This window comes from Branchiostoma floridae, unplaced genomic scaffold (genome assembly GCF_000003815.2).
Source record: "Branchiostoma floridae strain S238N-H82 unplaced genomic scaffold, Bfl_VNyyK Sc7u5tJ_517, whole genome shotgun sequence".
NCBI lineage: Eukaryota > Metazoa > Chordata > Leptocardii > Amphioxiformes > Branchiostomatidae > Branchiostoma > Branchiostoma floridae.
This window is the reverse complement of record NW_023365886.1, coordinates 1-20,721: the sequence shown is the minus strand read 5'-3', so window position 1 is coordinate 20,721 and position 20,721 is coordinate 1. Positions and strand designations below refer to the sequence as shown.

Below are 20,721 nucleotides of genomic sequence, written 5' to 3'. Positions count from 1 at the left end.
TTGGGGCGGGTGCATATTTACAGGCTGCATGAAAAGGAGCTCTGAACACTCTTGATTTTTCTGTCAAAACTGAACTGAACGGAGCCTGCTGAAGCTGAAGTTCAAACAACGCACAGCGTGATCGTGAGCTTTGTGTCCGACCCCCCTCCCCACTTCTGAGGCTGAAGTCTGATCCAGCAGCCATGGACCAGTGGAAGCCTAACCCGAGAGCAGCGCCGTTCATCCCGCGACACAGGCCGAAGGGTTTCCGACTGGGCCCGTCAGCGAGGTGAGACTGATCCGTCAGCACGATAACTGATCAGCATACCTGAACTGAACAAGTTCTCTAACGTTATAGACCGGCAAACCGACAGCCAGTTGTCAACATATAAAACAAGTGCATTCCTTATCGCTATAGCAGCTTATGATCAATGTTTATATCACAAAGCCAGCTACAAATACTAGTAGTTGTTAAAACTTAAAGGCAAAGTTATCAATAAAAAAAAGTAAACAATGATGGGTGCCACAGTCAGACTTCACACTTTGCCACCCTTAGTTAGTTAATGCATGCACTGGGTCAACCTTGGTCTGATGTTATTTATTCTAGTATTTCAGGGGGTCCTCGAATGATCAAATAATTGATGAAAACTCTCGTCTATCATTGATATAAACAAACATATGCAAATGTAGACTTTGAGATAAATCATGTACATATATGGTACATGGTATTGTATTCCAGATGATGTTCCAGATAAAAATGTGCATGAAGTTGAGATTGCGTTTGTCTCCCTCTCTTCACAGGTCAGTCCCTCGAGTGTCCACCCGTGTCCTGCAGGCCATCTTAGTGGTCATCCTGCTGGCCACAGTCATCATCAACATCCTCTTCATCCTGGACACCACCAAACGGCTGCGGCAGAAGACCACACAAGACACTGCCTTTGGGTATGTCTTAGTAGATCCTAGTAGATAATAGATCCTTTTGGCCACGTTTTCCAGTTCAGGCCATTCTTCAGATTAATAAACAAATGTCTTGTGGTCCTTGCAGGAGTACATGAACTGCTGTTGACAATGGGACAATATCAAATTACATACCAATAAATTGGATGACTCTATAAATAGGATGTTGATATGAAGACTGTATACCACTAAATTAAAAAAAAAAAGACAAAGGCACAAAATAATCAGATGAGGTTTGGCAAGTGATAGTGAATGAAATCAATCCGTATAACTGGTAAACCCTTTTGGGCAGAAGACACCAGTTTTGTGCAGTAGGTAAATTGTGTAAGGCCAGACTGATATGCTTGATCCATGCAGACTGGGATGGACCTCTGCTCTTTTTCACAAGTGTGATGGGTTCTTTAACATTCTTGAGGTGTGACCCCTCCCCTCAAACACAGGACTTCCAGCTTTGCACCCCATTGGAGAAGATGTCCTTGTGCCAATTGCCTTTTCTCAAGGATACAATACTAGTACTGGGGCCTCATACTTAAGTCATAGCAATTGATACCCAGAGCCTTAGTATTCTAACTTAGTCAACACCCCTTTACCTTGATGCCACTACTGATGACTGACCAATCCAACAGTCTCAAAAAAATAATGTTCTGATCAAATAACGTTTGACGTTTTTTTGTCAGGGAGGAGGAGGGAGGGTCAGATGACCATCATGCTCCTGGGCAGGATGGTCGCAGGACGATCGACATTGCTGTGCTGTCCAGTCAGAACAAGGTGTCTGTAGCAGTGGACGGCACAACTGGTGGGTCAAATCTATCCTTGGTTAACCCAGGGGCTGTTCCATCTTCCATGTAAAGGTTCGCTGGCGTGAAAGCAACCCTTTACATGTATGTTTGATTAAGTTCTAAAAACTTTTGTATGCAAGACTTGTTTCCTGAATACCACGTACCTTTTTGAAATGGAAGATATCCTTAAACCATGTTATTATATTTCAACTTAATGTCATTTTTTTCCTATATTTGTCAGGTATCTCCATAGCACTTTGTTTCTTGCTGCAGAGATTTAATCCTATGGTTTGTACTTTCAGTTCTTGAAGATGAAGACAGCGAGAAGGGTCGTGGGATCCACATCCTGGTCCTCCACCAGGCCACGGGCAGCGTCATGGCGCAGCGGGTGTTTGACACGTACTCCGCTCATGAAGATGAGGCCATGGTCCTGTTCCTAAACATGGTGTCAGACGGGAGGATTCTCATCTTCACTATAAAGGATGAGGGAACATTTCAGATGAAGGTACCTTCTATCATATTCACCAATATTCTCATCCTTTTTATGTACATCAATTTTCACATAGCGATTAGCAAGCCAAACAGCTGTATTACTATTGAAAAGCAAGGCATTTGACAAATACAGGTAATCCACTCATGTTAATCTTAAGCACTAATTTTGTATTTGCTATGGTACCTTATGGAGCTAGGTAGTAGGGAGAAGGTCAGATATCTATTGATTATAATTTTCAACAGTTTCTGAAATTTGTCTTGGCTGAAACTAAGATGTAATTGTGCTCTTTGTTGTCTGATTGTGTTTTGATCCAGAGCACAGCCAGGAGTCTCCTGAAAACCCTGGGGAGCGAGCATGCGGACATCTTGGGCTGGCGTGACATGTGGGGGTTTGTCGTGGTCAAGACTGGGAAGGTGTTTGCCGAGCAGCACAATAAGTCACCTGACCTGTCCACGTGGGCGGAGCCTGTCTATATGGAGACCTCCATCCCCTTGGCTGCCATGGAGGACAGCGACTGTCCCTGGCCTGACACGGACGTTAACCGACGGCGCCGTACATTCTGCAGTAAGATCGAAGGCTACGGGAGCTTATGTAGCTGTAGTGACCCGGCTCCTATAGAGATGAACCCAGATCCTCTGCCCAATAGCAGAATTGCAGACGTCCCCGTGGCTGTCATAGCCAGCAATAGGCCGGGCTATCTGTACCGTATGCTGAGGTCACTTCTCTCAGCACATGGTGCTAACCCCAACATGGTAACAGTGTTTGTTGATGGCTTTTTTGAGGAGCCAATGGAAGTTGTGAAGCTGTTTGGTGTGCGAGGGATCCAGCATACTCCCATAGGGGTGAAAAATGCTCGCATATCACAGCACTACAAGGCTAGTTTAACAGCATCTTTTAACTTGTACCCTAAGGCTAACTATGTTATAGTAGTGGAAGAGGACCTGGATGTATCTGTAGACTTTTTCAGCTACTTCAGCCAGACGTTGCCTCTCCTTGAGGAAGATCCAACAGTGTACTGTGTTTCTGCATGGAATGACCAGGGCTACGAACACTCCTGCGGTGATCCCACCCTGCTGTACAGAGTGGAGACCATGCCAGGGTTAGGCTGGATCCTCAAACGCTCTCTTTACAAGGATGAACTTGAACCAAAATGGCCGACACCAGAAAAACTTTGGGATTGGGACATGTGGATGCGTCTCCCAGAGAACCGTAAAGGAAGGGAATGCATCATTCCAGACATCTCACGGACATATCACTTTGGTAGCTCTGGCTTGAACATGAACTCATATTTTCAGGAACTCTACTTTAAGAAACATCTCATCAACACGGTACCAAATGTGGAGCTAAAGAACATAGACAGGATGAAAAGTGAACCCTACGAAGAAGATGTAAACAAGTTGATCAGCACTGCAGAAGTTCTAGACCACAACATGTCCCCCTGTAGGGACAATTTGATACCCGATGCCACAGAGGGCCAGAGCTATGTCTTATACATACAGATGGCACAGGAATCAGACTTCCAAAACTGGCTGGCTCTAGCAAAGTGCCTGAAAGTCTGGGACCTGGATGCACGAGGCAACCACAAAGCCATGTGGCGAATGTTTATGAATGGGAACCATTTCTTTGTGGTTGGACATCCAGCTTCTGCATACTCACAACATAAACCAGATTATATCATACCAGTCACACTCCCTGTGGAGAAGAAGGACCAGAAGCGGTAGCTCGTCTGGTAGTCGGTGTTGCCTATTATAAACTCTTAGACTTGAGACCTCAGATAAAACTGCTGTATATGGACAAGTAGCACTCTAGAGAAGATGTATGCCATCATATCAGCCTGTTCAACATAGATTGTCAGAGAATTATTTTTAAAAAGAACACGTAAAAATTACCCAATGTAGGAAAATTTTGTATGGATAGTTTTGTATGCATATGTGTATTATTGTATTTCATGTATTTTTGTATTGCATAGTCAATCTATTTGCAATTTCATAGGTTAAGGTAACAAAGTGTTTACCAAGTTGCAATTTTATTGGTCATCATCTAGTTTTGTTTTTTATACGTATTATGTACATGTATGTGGCAGAATATGTATCTGTCATTTAGTTTAACAGATGTCATCTTTTTGATAATAGCTTGTGAGATGAAGATTGTATTCAATAGAATAAAAAGCTGCTAGATTCCACCTTCCTCACTGTTGAAAATGGAACAGTGGGATTAATTTGCATACTGACAGTTACATTATGATGCAGTCCATGACTGACTTGTAATTCCATGGGGTTGGAAGGGTTTAAGTCTTGGCTGTGCCTTGACTGTATTTTTTCAACTGAACATACATGCAGGGCTCTTAAGTCAAGGAAGGCAATATTTTACCACTATAGTTTTAACAATTTCATTAATCTTCTATGTATGGAAGCCTTTACAATTGTTTTTACATGTACCTAAAGGCCAAAATGTACAGTGTGTGTAAGTACTTACTGCATTACGCAGCAAGAGTTTTAAACCATAGGAGATGTGTTTCTTACTCTTAGCCTTACTTTATACGTTGTATAGTTTTTTTCAGGGTTTTGTTGGTAGTTTGTTAGATTTTGCAGTAAGAATAAAACCTTCATTGACCACAGTCTCTCCCAAGATTCTTTGATGGCTGAGAAATATGGCAGAAATTTGCCAAATATGGTGAGAAGAGTTAGCTGGCGGGAGGACAAGGTTGCCTCCCCAGAGGGGCATGTTATTTATGCTCTATTTGGTCAAAGGCCCATTTTTCATTACTTTGTCAGCCCCCTATGGATTCTAACTCCTAGAAGAATGCACAAGAGGAACATTCAGGGTCAAAGCACATGTTGGGTGAAAGATTGAAGGCCTGGCTTGTCTGACAAATCCTTGCTATCCTGCACCCCATTACACGTACTAGTATCTTCAGGGCTGCAGTACCACTGTGAACAGCTAGTTGGCTCTTCAGTACCCTAGAAATCCAGAAAAAAAAACAAATATTATTCACTATTGTAATTACTGACATAAGTTGCACTGAAACGAGAACATGTACGCTTTTGCTCGCAAATATGCATCTCTAACTGATGTGTGACATTGACGTTTTTATGACTCTTTTATAACGTTCATTTCTCATTTAGTGACTTTGAACACATTTTTCACACAATAGACTTTCAGGCCTAATGCGAGGATATGTGTGGAGGCTGAGTATACGTTCATACACAGCTCTACAAGAACGTGATGAAGTCAAAGCAAGTTACATGCTTGTAAGTATGTGCTGTTATTTAGTGAATCGGACAGAATGATTTTCTGCAGTGATACACCTCACCTGCCAGAGGTCGCTGTTACGATCTTGTCAACAAACATGGCAGCCCCCAGGGTGTGCGTGCCAGGTAAGCAAGCATGCGACCAAAAGCAACTTTTACGCTAGATAGGTTGTCACTATGCAATATTGTTTAGTGGTTAGATATGGCTACGACCCTCTTAACAGTAAAGAACGCTTTAGCTGAACCCGAAGTCATTGTACGGTTCTAAATTTACGTTATACTTAAAGAGTGTGTTTGGAGGGAGGGGGGCAGGATAAGTTCTAACGTCACATAATTTAGACTTGTCTGAGTTAATTTTACGTCTATATCATGCACGAGCATGGGGACTATATGTGTCTAATTTCCCAAGTACACATATGTGTATCCACCTGGGTACTTGCATGACATATATAGCTTTCCAACAGAAAATGACCCACACGTTGACATGTTTTTCTTATTCTACACCCCAGGAGAACGTCTCTTCAGTACCGCTGACTGTGAGGCAGGACCAGGGACATACGTACATCATGGCTACATCTACTCCTGTCTCGCTGGCTACATGCACAAGAGAAAAACAGAAGGGAAAGAGGTTAGACTTTAGAGCCATTGAGTGTTGTGACTGTGAGGGTGACACGGCTCGAAATTCATTTTTGGGAATAGGTGCACTGGTTCACCCAAACTAGAAAATTTAATTTCTTGGTTCACGGATTTTTTAATAAAAAATATGGAGCGATAGGGCAAAAAAAAAATAAGAATAGAAATTGTAAAATGGTTGGGGTAAAGATAAGGGCTAATCCAAAACATAGAGTTCGGGGACCTCATACCTCCATGAAATATTTATTGCTTTTTTGTGGATGGTATGTATGTTTATAGTCGGTTGTATTTGAGAGTAATGGTTATAAATGTTATGGGAAAGTAGTGGTGTATTTGTTTAATGACACATCTAGGATGTCCATCTGATTAGTAATTATTGAAATGTGACACTTAATTGTGTAATGTGCGTTTAAGAGGTCGACGGCATATGGTAGCGTGGTGTTCCTTAAGCTTGATGTTTGGCATTTAAACTGTCTAAGGTTGTCAGCATTATTGAGGTTCCACTATGTGCCTCAGAGCGGTGTGGTGGGAGGAAGTTGGGAAACTCAGAAAGAAGAAGGGATGTGGCCAACTTTAGTCAGATGGTGATTTGATTTTCCACCAATATGTCATAACATCAGCTGTTCACACGGTACAAAAATGAGATGCACACTTTCCTCTGATAGCCCTACATCAACTGTAAGATGAATACTTGGCGCCAACCCCGTCTGCTAAAAAACAAGTACCATTGGCTACGAAAGAGACAACTAACAACTGTCCCTTATCGTAACGAAATCAGTATCGCCCATAAAACTTCTGACACCCAACCCATCTAAGATGAGAGGACCTAATGGCATTTTAATCACCATGTCACTCAAATCAGCAGTACAGTATGTGAGACATCCATACCTGTTAAGCATTACCGTTAAATGTACCTCAACTTCTTACAATTATACTTACGCATCACATCTCCATGATATCCTAAGCAGACATAAATAAAACTAATTATCATATTCAAAAAACTCAGGGTTCCCCAAACAGCTGTCATACAATCACCTCACTATCTGCTTGGAGCTAAGCCCATTAACAAACACTTAAAGCACGATGCCTGTTCCAATATATCGCAGATATAGGGGGGATTTCTGATATTATTACATCGATTATAACGACAGATACGGCGCCCAAAATCACATCGATTCGAGCTTTCATCATAGCCCACCAACACAACAAGTATGAAACCAATCCATCCAGCCGTTCTTGAGTAATCTTGTACACAGACAGAGACACATAACAGAAAATATAACCTCCATGACATTTCATGGAGGTAACTACTGTGCCAACTGTTACAAATATTTCAAACAGTCCTAAGCAGACATAAATAAAACTACTGGGGGTTCCCCAAACAGCTGTCACCTCACTATCTGCTTGCAGCTAAGCCCATTAACAAACACATACAGCACGATGCCTGTACCAATATATATAATATATCTCAAATATAGGGGTGATTTCTGATATTATTACATCAATTATAACGACGGATACGGCTCCCAAGATCTCATCGATTCGAGCTTGTATCACATCCCACCAACACAACAAGTATGAAACCAATCCATCCAGCCGTTCTTGAGTAATCATCTACACAGACAGAGACACATAACAGAAAATATAACCTCCATTCCATGACATTTCATGGAGGTAATAAAAAGTTTTCAGCTTGAAAAAAAGTACAAAAACACTATTACTGTACAGTAACAGCACCTGTTCGTTGAAAATTACAAAAGTAGTGTCTAACGCACCTGCTTCTCTTTTGCGCATCTGTTTCTCTTTTGCGCATCTGTTTCTCTCTTGCGCATCTGTTTCCCTCTTGCGCATCTGTTTCCCTCTTGCGCATCTGTTTCTCTCTTGCGCATCTGTTTCTCTCTTGCGCATCTGTTTCTCTCTTGCGGATCTGTTTCTCTCTTGCGCATCTGTTTGTCTCTTGCGTATCTGTTTCTCTCTTGTGCATCTGTTTCTTTTTCGCGCATCTGTTTGTCTTTTGCGCACCTGTTTCTCTCTTGCGCATCTGTTTCTCTCTTGCGCATCTGTTTCTCTCTTGCGCATCTGTTTCTCTCTTGCTCATCTGTTTCTCTCTTGCGCATCTGTTTCTCTCTTGCGCATCTGTTTCTCTCTTGCGCATCTGTTTCTCTCTTGCTCATCTGTTTCTCTCTTGCTCATCTGTTTCTCTCTTGCGCATCTGTTTCTCTCTTGCGCATCTGTTTCTCTCTTGCACATCTGTTTCTCATCTAGCCATTGCTACATATCATGGTAATCTTACCCAGGCTAGTAGCTGTAAAATTACTGTTAACGTTAAGTCTAATACTAAATAAATTCTAGGACATGTTGTGCAATGTTTAGTTTAACCTCATGTTTTTTCCTTCTCTTCCAGCTGTCCATTGTTGAGGTTATAAGACAAAAAGAAGATGCAGTGCCCAGAATAGGCTCCATCGTCACTGCAAAGGTGTGTGAGAGTTAGACTGCAGCTTACTAAAATGAGGACAGGTGTTGTTACATGTGACTGATACGTTGGAATGGTTTGAGAAAACAGTTTATTGAAGTTTGTGCCCCAAAGCCAATTGCAATTACATATGGTTGGGAACGTACTAGTACGTTAGTGGTAGAGACAAATTGATCATACATGTGATGGCGCGTTGGATACACCCGATCCCTTGATTTCAGAAGTTAAGCAACGCGACAGTCGGGTCAGTTCTTGGATGGGAATCCCGCAAACACGGACGACCGGATTGCTACATAGCCTCACGAAGCTTTCCACGAAATTGTCTTCCGGAAGGGACATAAAACGGGGGTCCCGTGCTCGAGGAGGTGCCTCAACCACGTTATTCAGCCTCATTACTCAACACATTGGGTACCTACTGGCTGGCAAAAAACACCAGATATTATTATAAGGACCGTGATTGACATCGAGACTATTCAAATACTAGACTACTAGTATGTCTAGACATGTCGGGTTTCAACCGTTTGGATTTGTTTTTGAAAGCAGAGGAAGATGTAAACCCCAATTTTTTCCAGAATTTATGGGTTCTTTGATGTCGACTGTTTGTCTGTGGATGTTTGATATCATATAAACATTCAGAAGAAATACAATGTAGTACATGAGATCTGTAACCATTCTTTCAACATATTTTCACTGTGTTGAAGGTAGAGAGCTAAGAAGGAAATTTTTCTGTGCTTTTCCTCTGACTGAAATTGTGAAAACATGTCCTCTGATGTTGGTGTAAGTGGTAAAACCTGTGTTCCCTGTACAGGTGACCAGTGTAAGTGGGAGGATGTGTAAGTGTGCCATCACCTGTGTGGAGAGGACCACACTAAGGGAGCCGTTCAGAGGACTCATCAGGTGAGATGTATAGTTTAGATCATACTGATAGCGCAAAATGACTGAAACTTAACCCTTGTCCTGCTGAGCCCATATATATACAGGATGCACATATAGAATGCCTGTATGTGGGGCCATTATCTTTATGGGTTTGGGGCCTTTCTCACTTAATACCATAATAAGCAAACCGCATTGATTTGGGAGGTAAATCTGCAGCAGCAGCACAGAACAGGCCCGTTTGATGAATCTACCAGCTTAGGGGTTAAGTTGGCAAACAAGAAAGCTTCTGAAAAAAGCTGGCCAGTGCGTATTTTGGGAAAAGCCTGGATGTTAAACAAAATCAAATGAAAAAAAAGTTTTTATGCATCAAATTACTGAATTGATCTGTCTTCTATTAAAAAAAACATTACGTGAGATTTGTCTACCAAAGAAAAAAAATTGTTACAATTGGTTTTTGAACCCACGATCCACGGCTGCAAAAGCAAAACACTATTTACACCCAGAGCCGTAGACCGTTCGGCCACGCTAACTCAATTACATTATTATGCGTGTGGAAGGGCTATTAGAAGGGTTTGGTTAAATTGACCGATCCATGCATCCATGCATCCATCCATGCATCCATGCAAACCAAACGAATGGTTGAAAGACCCGCTTCTCCCGTCTCAAAGCTGGTGCTACACACCGGCAAAAATTCTTGGCAGCACAAGGCTAAATTTAATGTCCCTTGAAAGATAGGCTGACTATATCCCCAGTTCAGTTCATATCCCTATCACATGTTGTTGCTGAAATATGTTTCATTCCCTTGAACTTTCTTTCATTCATGTTTGCCAACAGGAAAGAAGATGTTCGAGCTACAGAAAAAGACAGGGTAAGGTTCATTGTGTTACTTAATTACAACATGTATTAGTCTTAATGTGTAGTGGTCACAGTGATTCCCCATTTATTCATAGGAGTCATTGCTATTACATTAGCACATTTTGTCATTGATAAAACTGATCTTTGAAAGGATGCTGATAAAATTGGTTTTTGTTTTAATTACAAGTGTTTTTTTATTGTTGTTGTCATCAACAGACCTGAAATGCAGTTGTTTCGTATCCTTTATTCCTTCTGCAGTAAGAAAATATCACATTTTGGAGTATTTCTCACAGAAATCACATTGTAAAAGATATCTTTCATAGAGTGTTTCTCTCTTCTTTTTCAGGTGGAAATGTACAAATGCTTCAGACCAGGAGACATAGTGCTGGCAAGAGTTGTATCCTTCCATTTTGTGTAATTCATGGTGCAGGCAATTGAAAAATTCAAAATTTTGTGTGTAATTTATTCTTCAGCAACATAGCACTTTAAGAGCGACAGTGAGAACTTTTTAAAAAGTCTTCCATTGTCTTGGGTCTTGACACAGCAACTTTGTGGTGACTATACTTAGTCAAGTGTACCTTAATTCAAGGAGTTATATCACTGCTATTGTAGGGTATGGCAACTGTTCCTTTTCCTCTGATGAATTTAAGAATTGTGTGGTAATTTCGTGAAAGTGGAAGTCCATTGACTGAAGAATTCCTTGACGTGTGGTGTCAGCTGTCCCTGGGTGATGCTAACTGTTACCTCCTATCTACAGCTGAGAATGAGCTGGGTGTGGTGCTGGCTCTCAGCGAGGCTGGTGGGTCATGCACTTCTGTCTCCACAGTTTTTAGAGCTTTGTACACATGTATCCTCATCTGCAGTCTGTTCATGTTTGCACTTCTGATTGGGTTTTTTAATTCAAAATTCCAAGACAGAATCCCAACAAACATTCCCCTAGTCAACCTCTGATTTAGATCTTCCCTTTTGGTGATGTTCTTGGTGATATCGTGCAGTGCAGGGTAGATTTGATATGGTGCAACAGGACCTTTGACACTACCTGTAAGCCATACTGTATGTTGTCCATTGCAGGAGCACAGATGGTGCCTGTAAGCTGGTGTGACATGCAGTGTCCCAAGACAGGCAGTAAAGAGTTCAGGAAGGTGGCCAAGGTGCAGCTTCAGCAGGAATGATGGGACCATTACATTTCTTAGTTAGTTAGTTAGTTACTAGTACTTCAACAGTTACGTCATTGCTATGTTATAACTTACAAGGGAATGTAACTTGTCCAATTCTTGCTTTAGGTCATCACAGTGTTTTTTTGTTTTAAATGCCTTGCCATTTTAATGTACCTGTCTAACATTCCCAAGTTATGTTTGTATTTTATTTGGGATCAGAAAGATAATGCTTTTTTTCTGAGAAATTCCGTGAAAATATCAGGCCAAATTTAGTTCTTGATAAACCCCAATTGACCAGAAATAAACAGGGAAATCTTTTATTACAATTGTGAGTTGTGATTTGTTTTGCTGTTTGCAATTAAATGAATAATAATTATTACTTTTATAATGTCAGTTAGACTACACATTCAGATTTTATTTGCAATTGGTTCATCCTTAAATCTCAGAATCTTGTATCCTTGAAACAAATCTGCAGCCTTGGTGTCCCAGATAAGATCTAAGCCCTTAAGTGCTTTGTTCAGCTGGTCAGAGATCAGAGATACAAAATGTACATTAAGAAAAGATAAGGTTGGTAGGGAGATGTTACATGATGGAGAAGTCAGTCTCAATAGACTGTATCTACAACCTTGTTTTCACATTCTGTCTGCTGCCTGAGTCAGTTAGTACTGAATGGGTATGTTTGCCGTAAAGAGGTTAAAGCCTTAAAAAGTTTGATGAATTTCAGCAAAATAAGTTTTGTTTTTAATATTTGATGTTCATGGACATTTTTTGGTGGTACTACGTGTACTTGTCCTGGACTTCCTCCCATAATATGAAAATCCTCTAAACCATTTTTAGTAAAACCACCCTTAATTAACTGGCTGCCTAATCTTGCACTCTGTGAAAGGAAAATCTCTTGGTTAAAAGATTAACAGTTTGTCTCAGATGTTTACAATGCTGTGTGGAACTTGTAATGATACTGCTATGTCCTCAGGACAAGTCTTTGTCATAAACTCTCATATGTCGTTGTAGTAGATTGCTTAACCCTATACCAATGAAATGAATGAACTTTCCCCTCGCCTATAGTACAGTACATGTTCGTGAATATCACTCTACTGAACCTTATCCAGAATGGGCTAGTTGCCAGGCTTCACAGTATAGGGTTACACAACATCTGCATAATAATTACAAGTTTCAACTTACTTCTTGTGCTGTATACAGGGAAGAAATGTTACATGTATCTACAATCTTACGTTTTGCTTGTTCAACTAAACTAACAATTGCAGCTTGACAGTCTGACAGGATTAAATTTTTGTACCCTGATTTACCATATGGTAATTTCTAAGTTGATTTGTGACCTACGGTGAGTGAGGTGAGGTGAGTACAGGATTGCTAACAAAACAAAGAGCAGTTCAAATGCCCTCAAGCCATACGTGATGTATTGCAGGTCCTCATTTAATTGACTTGCATGAATTTCCAAATCTTTAGTCTGGGTGCCATACTATTTCTACCAGGGTTTCCTTATACTCGCTACCCTAAAAAATTGGCTACCAAATCTTTGCATTCGGACAACAAATGTACTAAAGGACGATCCCTATCTGTTGTCAGGGCTCAGTGCTACCGTGGCAACAGTGTTAGCTATCAATATGACGGTAGCTTTTGCCTTCATAATTATCTTATCTCTGTCACTCCCACAAAAGTAAATATGCAAGCCACTCCCCTCTAGCAAAAAGGGTCAGCTTCAACTGCAGGTCATAGTGTAAGTCTATGTAGATGGCAGTAGTCTTCTTGCTAGTACTTCTTACTTTGGTACAGTCCCAGTCATGCATGCCACTGTGCCAACGGTCAAGAGTTCAACATCCTTTGGGTCAGTTCAACATCCGTTGGGTCAGATGACATAACGTGAGAGACAGTGTCCAAGTTGTGTACCACAGGGCAGACCCTCGGTGGCACCGAGACAGTGTCAACAGGAGTAATCTTTAGACTTTGTACTCCATTATTTGTATAAAGTGGGAGGAGCCTGGGTGTTACACTCACTGGAAACAGCACAGCACAGATTGATGGAAACACCAGCCAGGGAAGGAGGGGACAAGGAGTTCTTACAGTACAAGGACAATGGGCAGCTGAGCAGGTTAACATCTCTATTGTGTTGAGAAATGAGAGTGATCACCGTATTACATAAGCCATGTATGTTACTATGCCTGAAATGATTGAGTTATTGTAGATCAAGAAAGCATATCTGATAAACACCGAGTGCAATACAAGTTTACAAGGTCAGGACATTGAACACTATGGGGTGCAACTGTTCCAGTCTACAAGGCAGTGGGAACTGCCCTCATTTTCCTGACCAACAGAATGGGACATGGCTACCTGTGGATGACAAAGATTCAACAGTTAATTCCAGGAGCCAATGGGGTCTGTCGTCCTCACAGACCAGCACATTTCAGGTGCAGAATGGAACACAGCTCATAAGTCTGACAAGCTTGATCAAAGGCGGATACAAAAATGGCAACAGTGTTATCACGCCAGAGGAACATGTCAGCATTAAGGACATCTTGGGCTCAAAAAATGACGATACCTCATCAAGACCAGATGACCAGCAGCAGTACCAGCATCTCAAGAGTCTGCTACGTGGGACAGGACAGCCTATCAACAACCCACAAAGCTGTAACATACACCTGAAGGAGGAATGCAGCACAGAGTCAGACACATGTGGCTCTGACAGTGAGGCAATCATAGAAAAGGATTTGTTAGGAAAAAGGCAGGATGAAGACCTTCAGAAAACAACTTTGGAAAACAACCTCAATACTTCAGCAACGTGGGATGGGATTGAATATGTCACCAATGACCACTTTTTCAGTGGGATATCAAATGATCTCTGGCCAGGTGAAACTGTGCCCCAGGCTGCCCAGTGTTGCATGAATGGGCTTGCATCTCCTGTGACTGTGCATAGTGATGAAAGCATGAGTCTAAGCAGTCCCAGAAGTGATGTTACAGGTAACTCCTGGCATGTCAGTCAGACTGAGTCAAGTCTGGAGGAGCAGAGCATGTGGAACACGAGCCTGGATGGACTCCTGCGTAAAGTGGTGAGTTTGGATCAAGCTGAGCTTTCAGTAAGTTTACTTTGCTAACAAACAGTAGAATGGCAAGCACAGGTGTTCCTGTCACTAATATTAGGTCCTGGGTAGCATTGTTCGACTTAATTTGGCCCCTGAAAGCAATTGAAAATTGTACATGTGCTGAAAAAAACTTGATAAAAGCTATCTTAGTTGCTATGGTATTGCATTTTTTACATATGGACAACATATTAGCAACCAGGGCCACTGAGATCATTTAATGGGGAGATCACAGGGAGGATCCAAAGTCTAATCTGTATATATATACATGTATGATACCAGGACTTCACATGATGATGTCTTTTGTTTACAGCAATGTTTTCTTCTTTCAAGTGGTGCATTTTCCCTAAGCAGCATTTCTCCTTTCATAACAAATTTTCAGTTGCGGCTCTTTGCCATCTCTATTAAAACTAACATCAGCTGTGGTTCTTGAAGTCTAGTTTCAAATACATTTCACAAAGTCCATTCATATTTTTTTTTACTTATAGTATCAAATCACCATGCTGTGATCATGATACTGGTAATGGATTGAAAAGGTCTGCCATTGATTGATTCCTATACTGGGAGCACAGTGAACACTGGAGTAGTTTTAAAGTTTAAATGCCTACCAATTCAACAATGCTAACAGGGCTATACAGCAGGGAGAACATTGAATTTCAAAACTTTTTTTTGTTACTGGTGTGTCATTGACCTAGATGTCACCTCCTACCTGCCAAAGCCATCATTTAAATATCTTTACCAGTGGTAAGGTCAACCACCTTAAGGTCAACTCCATGCTTTGCTGCTTGTGAGACTTGTTGGCATGCTGCCATTGCTGAGTCATGCCTCTATCTGGTCTAGGGAACTTGTACCAGCAGGGGTAGCCTGATAAACTTTCATAAACTGCTGTGAAATACCACAAGGGCCAATCTCAACTTAAGTAGTTCAAAGGTGAAGTGAAATATGACCTTCACTTACCTGCAGTATACTGTTTGTTTTACTGTTTCTGCAGCTGATGTGTGTTTATTGAGATTCCCTGTTTTTGCTCACAAGTAAAATCATATTTGTTGCTAAATATGTTATGATTCAAACTGTAATATGAAGTAGAATTGAAAAGAAATAGCCTAAGGGGAATTATGCTTAGGCTGGTACAATGAACTTGTAAATACTGTACAAGGCACCTGTCGTCTTTGTAAAAAAAAAACAGTGGGAGAAGAGCTCTTCAGTTAGCTAGACTATTCCAGATCACTTTCAATATCAGCAGCTACAAAGAGCTGAACCCTCCTCAAAGTGCAATGGTTTGGAATACAAGACTGCAACTGCTAGAGGGAGCTTTTAGGCATTGTCAGCACAATGACTATTTGGTCCACCAGGGTATACAGGATCCGGAGTAAGCACTGCATATTTTCAACAACATTGTGAATATTTCATCCTCAAATAAAGCAAAAATACAATGGGTGAAAATGTTTACACCATGCAAGTTACAATTGCAACGATCTAAAGGATCTAAATCAAAAACACTAATTTGGAAACAAAAGGTTTGTTCTCTTTGCTCACTTTTTACATGTTCTCTTCTCTATTCGTTTCCATTTGATTTTATGCATCCATCAGTTCTTCTTTGTATGGAGTCCTAGTAAATTAATTTCTATGATGGCACTCAAGCTAATAGAGTCAAACACGGAAATAATCATAAAAAATACAGTATCTTTATTCTGCATACATTCTGCATGATAATCAATTTGATATTATAATCATTTAGACAGGGAGTGGTCATCAACTACATGACTGCCATTCATGTGACTTGTAGGCAGCCAGGCGTCAGCAAAGTTGTGCTGTAGATCAGCTGTGTATGATAAACACACGCTCTGCAGTTTGCACATGTAATCTCTTTGGCAAATAGGAATTTGAACAGTGGAGCAGAGTCCAAGATTTTAAAGACAACATGGGTCAACTCGGGTCAAAAAAGGCTGTTCAGTATAGCATTTTCAGTCACACTTGTCAAAAAACCTAGAAATCATAATTGTCTTGTTCCTTGATTTGTCAGATTGAGTGATTTGTTTACCTGTAATCCTTCACATTGTTTGAAGGCAATGCTGGATGGAAAGACATGATATCCATTACAGGATTCAAACATTAGTCATTGCAATTTCCACAGGAGGAGTTTTCTCAGTATCTTTGATTCATTCATGCAAATAAGAAGTCTGCTTGCCCCTCCTGAAAGCCCGAACATCTCTCTGCGAACCTGGTGAACTCTTGTCGCATCTCCAGGAGGTCTCCCTCCAGCTTGATCTTCAGAGATGTCATGTCGTCCAGCTGTTTTGTGGTTTGTCTGAGCTCGGCCTCCCGTGACATGAGCACTTTCCGCATCTGTGCCAGCTCATGGTCGTGTTCAGCCTGTAAGCCGGCTACGTGTCGAGCATGTTTCTTCTCCTCTTCCTCTCGCGTTCTCGCAATGGCTGCGGCCAGGTCCCTCTGAAACTGATCATGTTGGTTGGATAAAGCCTTCTTTTTGTCCTCATCTGCTGCCTTTGCTGTTTCAACAGCCTCTTCTGCTTTCATTCTGAAACAGTAACAGTGTGTTGAGTTACTCTGGAATAAATCCTGTTGTCTCTACCAGTATGTCCGTATGTATCTGTGTCAAACACTTATATTACCAGGATATGGTGGAGGCATAAAGTACAGAGGTAATAAAGGTGCACATTTTTAAATGCTGCTATCATTAACATTTATCTACTGGGTTACATATTGCCACTTTGCAAATGCCTGTGTTTAAGAGGTCTTTATTGACACACCCCCAGGTATGCAAAGTATACATTGTAGATATATAGAAGTGCATTATCTGGGTGGCAGATATGTGTAACCTGGCAGAAATGTGTTAGTAATGTGGTGTCAAAGGCTACCTCAGCAGGAGAAGATCAATATGAGTTGCTCATTGAGCTGACCCTGGGCCAGAAGCATTTCCCCCACTGTTCAAGACTGGTGTCCAATATGTGTGTATAGTAGGATCTCCAATTCTCAATTGCAACAATAAAGTTCTTCATCATCTAAAGCAAATGACAGAATTTCTGTCTATGGCATTGTTACAAGAAGGAAGACACATTCCTTTCATCTCTATAATACAATACTTATAAATTATCTAGTGTAACGTTAGTAGTGACTGCAAGGAATTCTCATTGCATTTTAGCACTAAAAGACTGTTCTTCACTTACTGAGCGACTCTGTCAGCCTGTGCAGCCGCCAAGCGACGTTCCTCCTCCTGAGCAGCCTTGACTGCTGCAACCTTCTGTACTGCAAACTCCTCCTGTGCTTTCCTTAGACTGTCATGCAGCTTTTCCTCTGCCTCCTGACGTTCTTTCTTCAGCTGCTGCAGCATCCTTTTGTTCATTTCCCCTTCTACCTTCAGTCCTTCTTCCTGAAATACAATCCACAATCATAATAGCTATGAGTCATGCTTCTGTATGTCATCTGTGAGAAATTAATGTTACATTAATATGAAAATTGAATCTTGCAAAGGAAATACTTTTGAACTACAAATGGAGTACTCATGGAGTACCAGAGGGTTTATTCAGTGTCCTAACTTGTTACATTTATTTGGGACTTCAAACAGAATTCACTTGTGAAAAGAAAATGTTATAGGCATTGAATGGCCACCTTGAGTTCCTTCTCGTACTGTTTCCTGATGTTCTTAATCTCGCGTTCCTTCTCAGCCTGTGCATGTTGCAGCGCTGTCTCCACAGCCTGCTGTTTGACTCCCTCTGCCTCCTCCCACACTCGAGCTTCTGCTTCCTGTATTGCAAGATCTCTCTGCTGCTCGGCTGTCAGCTGTACCTTTGAATGAAGTTTTTGTCCAATGTCTGAAATAAGGACAATATAGTGTTTGTAAATCTTACGTTCTAAGTCACTCACATAAACTTGAAATAAGCTATCAAATTCGATTTTCTGGAACTGACAGATTATCAATAACAAGATATGCATTTTGTTCAAGTATCCCACTTTCAGTGAAAACATAAAATTTCTTCAGTTTCAATGAACTGTACTGAGGTAGTTCAGTTGCCTCCTTGGCTACACTTCAGCGATAGTCAAGTAGCCCATAAGCTCCAGTTGTGTAAGCATATAGCATTCCATTGAGGAAATCGAAGGCAGTTGTCTTACAGTAATGGGCACTTGCGCCTCAAAGCAGGGTACTGTCGCACCTTTAACGTTATACGGTTCTTCCTTTGGGTCAGATAATATGATTTATTGTCTTACTGTCCCACATTGAGTGATAATTACGCAAATTGCGTAATCTATATGAGACGTCCAAGCGAAAAAAAATGTTTGGCGCCAAACACTTCAGGTATGATATTGATAGCACCCTTGGGAGGCAGGCTGTCCATTTTTACCCCATTACGAAGAGCACTACAGCACAAAAAGCACATAACGCCAAACTCGACGTACCTAGAATGCTGTGATGGGTGAATCCTTGCGTCATAGCAGGTTTCGTCTCCTCGTACCTCCGGGGCAAACCGGTGTACCTTGGCTCCAACGAGGACTTGTCAATAGCTGCCATTTCCCACAAAACTTGGTAATAATTCTGCTGACCGCTGAGGTTCTCTTTGTACAAACTTTGAGTTTGGGTTCAGTCTTCTCTTTGTACTCGTTTCCTACAGAGTTTGCTACCGAATTTTCTTGATTCAGTGCCTCCAAATCACTTGTTAAGACCCGTTGGTTATCAGGGCATGCACCTGTTTCAAACTTTGTATCAACTTCCTTTCCCTTTCACGCAGTACTTGGGTCCAATTTCGTCCTCCGCAGACAGGTAACAAAACATAGTCCCAAACATAAGTATTTTGATATATTGCTGATAAGTCATTCGGATGGCTTAAGTTTTGGTCGTGTTTTGTTTTCTAATTATTTCTTGTTAATACCATGAATATTATTGCACGGAATAGGAAGACATAACGGTTAATCGACCGACGCGGATACATTTTGGCACTGTTTATGTGATTTACCCACCGGTTGGCATGGTTGCAGAGAGTCCCTTTAGTGGGAGGAAGGACGACCATCATCGTGTGGAAATGTAGTGAAAACTTACTCAATGCCGTGAAGAATGTTAGCTAGATTTTCCTTCTTTCGTCAAATAAATTCATTATGTTGCAAACTAGTTGAAAGTTATTGTGATCAAATTTCAAAGGAAGACAAGAGAATGGAATTTTTGATTTATTCACTGTTGTCAGAATCCTTTTAGTCCTCCCATCGGTATAAAGTTGACCAAATCACGCCGAATCGCGCGAGGTTTGGCGTGGTTACGTATTACATGTCACCAGTCGGCAGTCGCTGCCTTTCGGGTTAGTACTACTTTTGGAGCCTAGCGTCAGGTCGCCAAAATAGCCACTAATAGTGGACCTGGATAAAATTGTCTCGTAGTGTATGACCCTTGTTTAAATCTCGGCGTACTTTAGGGGTTTTGTGGCTGCATAGCGTGGACCCTTTGGGTAAAACGCGGCGGAGAAACTTGGACTTTGTGTCACCAGGATGGCCACAGAGAACCTGGGGCCGGCTGACAACGATTTGGGTTTCGCACTGCCGTGTTTAACTGAGGAAGACATCGACATTTCCGAGCAAATTCAGGTATTATTTTGGTTTGTCTATCTTACGTTACGACGAATGAGTGAATTCTGACGTGGCATTCCGTAGTAAGCGGACTGGGGCAGCCGAAAAGTCCGGACATGCCTATGCCTGGGCGCGTGGTGGGCTGAGACCGGCGCACGTGCTTGTTTTCGTCATCACCCTCTCGTGACGTGGGAACACATTTCGCATATCATTTCCTTCATTTTACCGTCCCAAGACAGTTGTCATCTCACGTGGGACGTTCCTGATATTACTCACTGTGTACTTCACCCGTTGCTGTTGCATGTGTGTTGCACAACGCTGCTTTCTTGCAGGATGATATTTTATTGTAATCCTGCATGAACCCATGTTTTGTGCTGGGGGAGGGTTCGTGTTCGAACCTCATGTGGTGTCAGAACCTGTTCACATCAATCAAAACTTTGAACGCTTCTTCCTTTGTCTGTAACTTTTGTAGGTTCACAGTCCCTAGTCATACCCTTTTTAGATATTTGGTGTTTATTTATTCTTCGATTCTTTGATCTATCTGTACACAAATAGGAGTATACAAATGTACTAACACAGGGTTTTTACTACATTGTCATTCA

The 20,721-nt window shown here is 41.4% G+C and overlaps 3 protein-coding genes across 3 annotated transcripts; 2 read left to right on the top strand and 1 right to left on the bottom strand.

Annotated features, from left to right (window-relative positions):
• The first annotated feature begins 173 nt into the window (after positions 1-173).
• LOC118408921 (protein O-linked-mannose beta-1,2-N-acetylglucosaminyltransferase 1-like) lies at positions 174-4,828 on the top strand. The gene is made up of 5 exons (XM_035809777.1): positions 174-268; positions 781-921; positions 1,614-1,732; positions 2,018-2,220; positions 2,523-4,828. The coding sequence occupies exons 1-5, from the start codon at positions 183-185 to the stop codon at positions 3,927-3,929; spliced, it is 1,956 nt and encodes a 651-aa protein (XP_035665670.1). The 5' UTR covers positions 174-182; the 3' UTR covers positions 3,930-4,828.
• Positions 4,829-5,399: 571 nt separating this feature from the next.
• LOC118408923 (exosome complex component CSL4-like) lies at positions 5,400-11,776 on the top strand. The gene is made up of 8 exons (XM_035809780.1): positions 5,400-5,585; positions 5,969-6,087; positions 8,497-8,568; positions 9,374-9,462; positions 10,276-10,309; positions 10,643-10,693; positions 11,014-11,095; positions 11,368-11,776. The coding sequence occupies exons 1-8, from the start codon at positions 5,495-5,497 to the stop codon at positions 11,466-11,468; spliced, it is 639 nt and encodes a 212-aa protein (XP_035665673.1). The 5' UTR covers positions 5,400-5,494; the 3' UTR covers positions 11,469-11,776.
• Positions 11,777-16,211: 4,435 nt separating this feature from the next.
• LOC118408922 (uncharacterized protein C6orf163 homolog) lies at positions 16,212-19,594 on the bottom strand. Its single transcript, XM_035809778.1, has 4 exons — positions 18,965-19,594; positions 18,179-18,381; positions 17,737-17,939; positions 16,212-17,087 (listed from the first exon to the last, which is right to left on the bottom strand). The coding sequence occupies exons 1-4, from the start codon at positions 19,074-19,076 to the stop codon at positions 16,712-16,714; spliced, it is 894 nt and encodes a 297-aa protein (XP_035665671.1). The 5' UTR covers positions 19,077-19,594; the 3' UTR covers positions 16,212-16,711.
• Positions 19,595-20,721: the final 1,127 nt, after the last annotated feature.